Source organism: Alosa pseudoharengus, unplaced genomic scaffold (genome assembly GCF_046254945.1).
Source record: "Alosa pseudoharengus isolate Yale_2024_CS ecotype anadromous, Long Island Sound unplaced genomic scaffold, YU_APseudo_1.1 YU_APseudo_1.1_scf_12, whole genome shotgun sequence".
In the NCBI taxonomy this organism is placed as follows: domain Eukaryota; kingdom Metazoa; phylum Chordata; class Actinopteri; order Clupeiformes; family Clupeidae; genus Alosa; species Alosa pseudoharengus.
This window is the reverse complement of record NW_027468587.1, coordinates 23,182,125-23,191,783: the sequence shown is the minus strand read 5'-3', so window position 1 is coordinate 23,191,783 and position 9,659 is coordinate 23,182,125. Positions and strand designations below refer to the sequence as shown.

Sequence of the window (9,659 nt, the reverse complement as noted above, 5' to 3'; positions counted from 1 at the left end):
ACCCCCCCACACAAAGGGATCCATAGCCTGCAGTGCACTGTGAGAGGAGTTGAGGGGGTGATATTCAGGAAGGAAACGGATAGTGAAAGATCTAACCCCTGGCTTCTACTCTGGGTATAGCTGACACTAAACCATGGAGATGGTGGGGTGGGTCAGGGGGTGAGAGACTATGATTGGCTTTGGCCTCAGTGTTTTATAGTGCGAGAGATTTTGCCAATGCCAGCCAATAAGCCAAAAGAGATAGCAGCCACCACCAGGCGAGGTATAGCAATGCAAAACACACACATACACACACACACACACACACACACACACACACACACACACACACATGCGCGCACAACCAAACAAATCAAATATGATGTTTTCAAACCCCTTCCTTCAGATAACAGAGAGCATGATTTACTGAGGGCATCCGCAAGTATAAACGAAAAACTCAAACGTAGATAGTCTTCTTCGGTCGAACGAGCGCATAAATCTGCCCCCGCATGTTGTGCAGGGGTCATGTTAATCAGCCTACGTGGCCACGTTTGATTTAATGTGGCGGCTGGGGGTGCGTTTCCCCCTGCCTGCTGTTGGCCCGGGTCTACTGCCGAGTCGCCGTGTTAACAAACATCCCGCAGAGAGCCCACCGCAGCTCTCCTACATCCGCTGCAGGCTTCTGCACATGCTGTGTCTCTCAAGATTGATTTAAAAAGTCCAGACAGTGCCGGGGGAGGGGAGGCTAAAACCACTCCGATACACAGTGCCCCTGACCGGTGACAAGCCGGCGATTACGATATCGTCAACAGATCCCAGACAGAGTCGCCGCCTCCCTCCCCTCCTTTCATTTTCCGCCAACTTTCCATCACCCCGCTTCCTTGAACGGATCTGCCTTTTAAGCTGTTGATGCACCGAAGAGGAATGAACCGGTTGTTCCAGAGACAATAAACATGAAGCTCTTTTTTTCTTTTCTTTTCCCCACTTTCCTTCTTTTTTGTTCTTGTTTTACTTTCACTCCTTTTCCCGTCAGACATGACTCAGCCTGGCCCTGTTGCTTAGTTAGACAAGAAGCCCTTCAGCCCCCCCCCCCCACACACACCCTCTCCAGAGCTGTCCGTTGCCCCTCAAACATCTTCAGCAAAAAAAAGAGTGTGACTCTTTCTTTCTTTCTTTCTCCTGCTCTAACACATCATTAAATAAAGCACAAGCTAGGCGCTGCTGACCTTCAGATCACACACTGTAGCTGGTGTTCCCATTACCCACCAAAAAAAACAAAAAAAGCACTGTATCCTCGTAAACACGAAACAAGTTCAGCGACAGGTTCCTTCTGGCTGGAGTCGGTGAGAGTCAAACAGAAGACACAAAGGGGAGACTTAGTTCCTGAGCACCTGGGCTTTCTTCCCCTAGGGTTATGGGAGGAAATGTGTAATTAAGTGGAGATAAAGGCACGAAATGGCTAGATGAGAGTAGTCTGTAGTAGATTACTGGCTCAGCTTCACCTGTGAGGTCTGCACTTTTGGTGCATCAGATCACAGACCTCCATTTGAGATGGCAGCCGAGATCCTTGGCATGCGAACCCGTGGCGTCAGCCCGTCTGCGGGTATTCCACTGACTCGGCCACGACAGCACTGGCACGCCATACCAAAAACCCACTCCGCTTTAATGACAGGCCCTCCTCCTCATATCAAATCAAGACAGGCCAGAGACTTTACTACAGCCACATCACCAGTCCAAACACACAGCAGTGAACTAGAACTCCATAACAGAGCTGTAACACTCACACCTTTCCACCACAGGAATGAACTACAAAGAACTCTTAATCCTATTCAGAAGAGTGTATGTCTCAGAGAGCGGCGTCTGAACCACTGAAGACATTCCTTCCCCCTTTTGTCAGATGAAGGTTGGAACGGGTTTCATGATCAAGAGGGACGAATCACCAGAGACTATCCTTCAGTAATAGTATAAGGCAGGTGAACAGCTCCCATTAATTGTTAGTGCTGCTTGCTGTTCTACACAGTTTTAAAAGATGAAACAATGTCACTGCTGGGAGAAAAAAGGAAACGACGAGGAAAAAACGAGGTTGTGAAACAGAGCAATGAGCCCTCTCACGTCTCAAATCTCAGGCGACAGCGTGAGACAACGCGAGCACAGCCTCCCTGTTCCGTCCCAGCTCTTTTAATTATCTTCATGTGGTTTAATTATTTTCATAATTCAAACCATTCGTCTCAATGATATGCCTTGCTCGCTTCATTACAGAAATCATTTACCAATGTGAGTTCTGCTCGGATGCCTGCGCCGCATTGTGATGTGGCGAATATCTCTATGCTTGACCTGGGAGACCAATAATATTGCATGCCCTTGGGAGGAGGAGGGGGGTTGGAGTAGGGGGACAAAACAGAACAAAGTTTTTCAGATAAATCGCGTCAGTGGATATAGGGAGCTAGACAGGGCCCTGATGAAGATGAAGGGGAATATTCCTTCAGTGCAAATGATCAATATGTATTACCTTCAGCCAGAAAAGCAGAGGCTCTTCTGCAAGATGAAGCCACCAAGGTCACACCATGCACAGCACAGAAACCCCGAAACACACACAGCCACATGGCCATTACTTGTATCTAGCCTAAGTTAAGCACTGGCTGGCATTACTATGTTGGGTCATGAGGTTCTATCATTTCAAGTGCATTTCACTCAGGTGTTTAGCTCTGTCCTCTTGTACCAAGTAGCCTACATCACTAATCTAGGCTATCAGAAATAGATTCTCATCTATAGAAGGGGCCCCTGATAGGCTACTGAGAAATTTGCCATATTTCATTAGCTCAATGTAACAGAATGAAACAGTGGACTTTTATTACTCTGCTTCATGGTTGGTAGACAGAGTGTTCACAGATGAACTTGTACAAAGTGTACTGTGCTATACTACTCTGAGGCTATAGAAGTGTTTTTAAGTGATAGCCTGTACGTGGTAGTATCTGCGATGCACACAATTGCTCTCAAAAACCATTATGCTGAAATAAATATTTAACTGTAAGAGGCTGATCTAAAAACCTACAAAAAGTCACTTTGTGTGGGTCTATCACGGTTCCTGTTGTCAATTCACTTTAGGTCAAGTTCTGTATGGCTGTCAACTGGAGCAGATAACGCGCTGGCGGAAATGGCGGCCACAGATGATAATAGACGGATTAATCGAACAAAAGTCAGACCGAGACAACAGCTTGTGGATTTGTTGGACAAAGACGCTAATGAAAAAAGACACAGAAATTACATTACGCCATGCGCAAAGCGGATGCATGACAGATCGCTCAGTGAAGGACATTTGGATATAAATCAATAGCTTCTTCAAATGAGCCTTAAACGCTTAAGTGTCTCCAAGTCCATAAATGAAGCGGAAGAGAATTCAGGGTGCATCTTTAAAAAGATGTGTCCGATGAGGCCTCGTCATAGATAAATCACACACACACCCTCTCTCTATCGCTCTCTCTCTCCCTCTCTCTCTCCCATCACTTACGCACACACATGGAAAACGAGAGAACGCGCGCGGGGGAGCGAACGCGAGAGAGCACCCACCCTCCACCCTAAAAACACGCCAGCCAGCCATCACATTTTGTATCATAATTGTCTGCGCTAGTTTCATCACGAATTTTTAATGCTACTGATTAAAGTCTTTGTTGGACTATTTAAAAATCTGCCAGATGTGCGTTAAAAACATGCAGGCTGGATAAGTCTAACATCGCAACTTGTCAACAAACATGGTTTCATCAGATAAGAATTTCCAAAAAGATATTGAAAACGCGCGGGAGGGGGGCAAGTGCAATCCTCTTTGTGTCATCCAATTTGTAAAGTCGGTGTATTTACAAAACAACTGTTAAAAACAATGATACAAGGAGATTAATGTGTGTTTCTCTGCTTCCCCGGCTGGTCCGTCGGTGCTCACAGTTTCACCAAAGAGCCAGTATTTTAAAGGTAAATAAAATAAAATAAAATAGAAGGAGTCGCTTATTTTAAACTGTTTCAATTTGGAGGGAAAAGGCTACCTATGGTTAATATGATCTTGGTATTTTGTCAAATAGCAATTATTAAGCCCAATAGGAAGGAAGGATTGCATATCACTGATGACAATTCAGGACTGCACTGAAAATGGAGATAAGCAGTGTCTTTATAAAACATTGCATCTTCATGAGTTACCTGTGTCGTTCATAATAAACATGATTATTAGAAGCGGCAAGCTTCATTAAGTGTCCAAGTCAAATAACTTCACAAGCTCCATCCACTCCGCATCTCACCACGAGCTGCGCAGGTAAGAAAAACAACGGGAGCTATGGGTCTAGACAAAGTAATTCTGTTCCTCCTGGTCCGGGAAACGTGCAATAGCCTAAATATTACTTTCTCGTATTCGAAAAAGCCATTTTGGTTCATAATCAACCCAGACAAATTCTACGAACGCACTCTAACAAATTGTTTTACCCACGACCTGAAAGCAAGGGAAGCTGAAAAGAGTTGATGTCGCCTACGATTCAGCAAATACGGCCAGTTAATACAATCCGTATCAAAGCCCTGCTCCAACAAACAGAATTCAGCCACCGAATTTCATAGCCTATCGTAAAGTCTTTCAGAACTTTCAAACACACTGCGAGCAAAGTGAAACAGGGGTTTTGCACACACTTTGCACGCATGTATTCCCACATCATCTGAATCCAGCAAAACACGAACAACTTTGCAAGAGTGCAAATTCGTGAAAACCTGGGACATTACCTGTTGGTCCTTCAATGCCATCGGCGTGGATGTGGACAGCCAAAATCAACAGAAAAGCGCAGGTGTTCATTCTGTTGTTTTAGTCCGGTTTGGGATATCAACAATAATCATTTCAGTGACTCCGAAAGGGCTGGTTGTGAAGTTGTTGACTCTGGCCCATCGATTCCCTGAATTCCTATTGAAACGCAGCGGAGAGTCTTTCCGAACGGTAGAAGGGCAAGCGCAAGCCTTGCTAACTGACGTCAGGATAAACAATTCAAAACGGGATTTTTTCACGCATACTTTTAAGCGCGTGACATGTGTGCTTAAAAGTATGGAGCGCACGCCTCCATGTGGCGCACTCGAGTAAAGATCAATTGCGCAACTTATCCGCTGTGGAAAAGTGAGTTTCTGGGGACCAGATTACTCCGTAGTATGCTATTTATGACAGTGCAGCAGAATGATAGTCCATTGCCATTAGTTGACATCAATTATTCCGGATACTAATTATGGTTGTCAAATTGGGTGCATGTACGTGCTTTTTACGTGTGTAAAAAGGGTAGAATTCATGCAAGTCTCGTGTAAGTCTTATTCACACGTCTCGATATGTGGCTCAAGTTGTATCAGTAGGCTAATAAGTAGGACAAGCCAACAATTATTACATTTATCGAAATAAAAGGCCGCACACGAGAATTCTTCACTGAGAGAAATTCTTATAAAGTTCTGTAGGCATTATGTGGTTACGCCCACGCAGTCACGCACTCAGTTATCCCTTAAACCAGAAGTAGAAGAGGTATTGAAATATGTATTTCTCCCGGCGGCACAACGGCGACTGTTGCCAGAGACGAGACCTCCCTAATCCTGCCAGGTTTAATCAGACGAGCAGCTATTACATTGTGCCCTGAGGATACAGAGATGAGACGCAGACGAGCTACAGCAGGACTATAGCCTAGGAGGGAGGAAATGTTAAGAGCAGTGCCGAGCGGCCAGCCTCGTCATATTCCAGCGCCGATGAACACTGACAAAGTGCAGAGACGACTGACCCTCTGAACAAGGTCTTTACGCTCATTATTAATGATTTCCACGGAGCTTCCTGAACTGACATTGAAGGCAGAAACGTTTTCCTTTCCTTCGGTCTCTTCACCTGTCACTGTCAGTCTAGAGGGGGGCGTATCACAATGACAACCGGTACTCGGCTCTGGTGGTGACAGCTGAGCTATTCACCTTGATTCACCCGGGTGAGGGGGCCTCATCCTCCGGCACACCGGCTGGGCCCCGGAAACGAACGGTATTATCCAACCATCCCACTGGTTAGTCAGATTTGGGCTAATCTTTTTAACCGTGCAACCAAGAGAATGGAAGCTGATTGATCCTAGAACAAAAGCGTAAAAAAGCTTAAACCAAACATCACAAACTATCATGTAAAGTAGACCAGGTGGTGTTTGGAATATTAATTTGCCTCTATGTGATCAAATCCATTTTAATTGGATCATTTGCCTTACATTCCTTGGATGCAACCTATTTGGGGTGTGGAGTTTGAGGACAAGCAATATAGACTATAGTTACAAACTCTAATCTATACCGATGACCAAACACTGAAATAACACCCTTATCTATTCTAAGCCACATTGACAATAATAACGCTGTGGGAAAAGGCGATGAAATGCACCTGAGGAGATGAAGAGCCTTTGTGGGGATATGAATCCTCTGTCATCTTCAGTTGGAGACAGTGACCATCAGAATGTCAGTTCAGGGCAATTTACAGATTCCCCAGAACAGTCTGAGCGCTATATGGATAGCCTACAGGCCTATGGGTAATATACAATGGTAAAGGCAAAACAAGGCCAGGCAAGTTTATAACACATTCAATACACATATACAATCCAATGTGCTAGGCTATGCAAACATAAAAGCGAAAATGCAGTTAATAGTTACAGAAAGTACAGCACATAATGTGCAGTATAAGGTACGGGACAGTTGGAAAATGTGGCAATCTGACAGCCACCAGGTGGCAGGAGTGGTGAATAGCATGCACTGTAAAAGTCAGCGTGTTCTACAGCAGCAACACCTCTTCAAATGACAGGTACAATGGCTGTGTGGAAGCACTGGTAGCCTACTCTTGTCCTTTACTGAAGTAAACACAGCAGCGTACACTCATCTACTTTTGTGAGCCAAGTGTACACAAATTAGGACTATCTCAAGGCATCACCAATAAACTGTCGGCGCTGCATATTATCCAGCCAAACACATAGTCTCAGAGGGAATGAAGACGTGCAAGTATTGCCTGACTGGATGGTATACATTGAAGGAGACTAATCCGATCAGGCCGCCACCCGGTGCGCATCATCCAGTTACCGCGATACGGCCTATCTTGTGTGAGTATCCAAGTCTCATGATTGAATCATCAGTCGAGAGAGATGTGCCCATTTCCGACCCAAACACATTTGAGGGCTGGTTTATGGTCGTAGCAGAGGGGCCTTAAACACGTTTAGCTTCAAGCAGTGTGAGCGTGATGGATTGCCTCTCCATATATTAGATTCGATATAAAAGCACCAAGCGATTGTTTTGCAGATCGTAGCTTTAATCTAATGTGGAGCAAAATGTGGATATAGCTCAACAACAGCTGCCCTGTGGGCTAGAACTTGTCATCCTGCAAAGGCGAGAGAGAATTTCTGTTAGCAAACTGAGCTTAATCATGCAATGATGCGTGTGTAGTACAAGGTGTTCACCAGAGGGCACAACGCATCTGACATGACTGTGGTGGATAGGGAGTCTACATCAAACTCATTTAGTTAAGTGAATAAAATAAAGGTGTTGCGCATCATGAGTCAGTGGCATTCATAATCATTAACACTCCACATACTAGTAAATATCAGTTCTCACTTGAGATGACTGGGAGGACGTGTTGGTTAAATAGCAGCTTTGGTCATCCTGCTACACACCTGCACCTGCATTTTCTGCAGCTGCTTGTTAATCTACGTACATTAGCCTACAAACGCAAAGCATGATAGCAAAAGTTTCTGAATCTACTTAACACACTGTAAGCTATTTCAACACCTTCAATATGACCTTCATTTAGGCTACAAGAGGTCAGTGGTTAGCATTCATTACCTCACTACCTTATTTCGTGTTTAGAATGAGGCCTTGCTCATGGTAGAAATGGTATGAATACTTATTATAATAATGGTATACCAGCTCAAGCCTGCAAGCTTTCTATTCAGATGTAGTGTACTACATAATGGTAAATTAACTTGAGGTGGTGTGTGTGTGTGCATGAGAGAGGAAGAGAGAGAGAATGATATCCGCCAGGTGCAGTATAATGCCTTATAGTGCACTATCTCTTTCCCACTAGTGCTAATCGGGCCGCACATTTCTGTCCGAACCCGGCCCGCGTCCGACAGAGTTGCGTCCGAACCCGACAGGCATTTTCATTTTTATGTCCGAACCCGACCCGAGCCCGACGCAGATGATGCCTCAGTTATTCCCATGCTAGTGATTAAACGTTCACGGAACACACAACAAATTGTCTACAGAATCAGATGAGCGTACACGCACGCAGGTCACACACAGCGCACATTAACACAAGAGGCCCAAGCAAGCATAGCCTATTGAAATAGAATTCTTGTCTTACCATTAACGAAAAGTCGTGAAATTAACTGCAACAGTCTTTGAAACTACAGTGCCTCTGTCACTGATATGCAGCATCGACGTTAATTGGTGCAACTCGAGGAAATCCTCATCCAGTTGAACGAGACGACCTTATAGCCTACCAGCCTATACCACAGTATGCAACGCAAATAATCTTAAAATCTCCTGATAGGGTAACAACTTTTTTTTTAACGTCACCAAGACTGTGCTTATGTGCATATGTGCATAACTATTTGTTTATGTAGTCGTGACAACGCGTGTGCATTTCAGGCTGCATGCCTGAAATGCGTTGTCACGATAAACAAATCTTGCACACAGGAAGAAAGCTATTAGGTCTTTTTTACATTTTACTTTATTCTCAAAAAACAAACGTTTGCATCATGTAAAGCAGACCTGTTGGTTACCCAACATAATAAGGAATTTTAAATGTAAAGCTTCTAATGCATATCGCCCCCATGTGTCCGAACCCGGACCGAACCCGACTACAATTTCTAAATATTTGTCCGAACCCGACCCGACCCGTCGGGTCCCGTCGGGCTCGGGTCGCGTAGCCACACTCTACACTATACCACCACTCCACATGAATTTGCCATAATCCATTTGACCTGTGCTTTCCCTGATGAAAATGGGATTACATGGACTCTGGGCGTATCAGGGAACATTCAGAACGCAAGTTTAAAGGGAGTCTCTGTGCCACTGCTTGAACCAAACAGATACACACTGAAACCACTTCATGATGCCACTGTGGTCTGTGGTGAGCCTCTTGGGTCATACTCACCACTACACACCCAAGAGTCCAGAAAGGTGTCATATGGGGCGATGGGAGATCAGAGAGGTTAATAGACCACAGACCACAGTGGAAAAGTGTCTGAAATAGGCCTACATCTCTGACCTCTACCGCCATCTGCCTGTGATACACCAGAATGCAGGCTTTCTCCTCCCCTTTATGCAGGCCATGTTGAATTAAAGGCATATTATGCTTTAGTAAATAAGGTTTTTTATCCCAAATACAACAGCTGCAAAGTAATTTTTACTGGGGAAAATGTTTATTTTTGGTTCGAAATGTAAAAATAGAGTAGGTATCAAAAGGTTCATGAGTTATGTTAAATTATATTGTAAAATTGAATGTGGGATGACATATGGAGCTCATAATGCAATGTATAGAAAACGATGGATTAAACTTATAGAAGGGGAACATTGGGAAAACTGGGGGGAAGATAGACAAATAATAAACTAGCCTAAAATGACAACTCTAGATATAGTTGCTATAAAAGTTTTTTTTTTATTATTATTATTATTTA

General features: G+C 44.3%; 1 protein-coding gene across 7 annotated transcripts in view; it reads right to left on the bottom strand.

Moving 5' to 3' along the window:
* Positions 1 to 5,032, bottom strand: part of ptprub (protein tyrosine phosphatase receptor type Ub) — a 216,833-nt gene extending 211,801 nt beyond the window's left edge. For 5 of the 7 annotated variants that reach the window (XM_076280517.1, XM_076280518.1, XM_076280521.1 and 2 more), the window contains exon 1: positions 4,732 to 4,962. In XM_076280517.1, the coding sequence (XP_076136632.1) occupies positions 4,732 to 4,801 (70 nt within the window). In that variant the 5' untranslated portion in view covers positions 4,802 to 4,962. Of the gene's footprint in view, positions 1 to 4,731 lie in introns of all 7 variants that reach the window. The other 2 variants (XM_076280520.1, XM_076280519.1) reach the window with 1 other exon arrangement.
* Between the last annotated feature and the right edge of the window lie 4,627 nt (positions 5,033 to 9,659).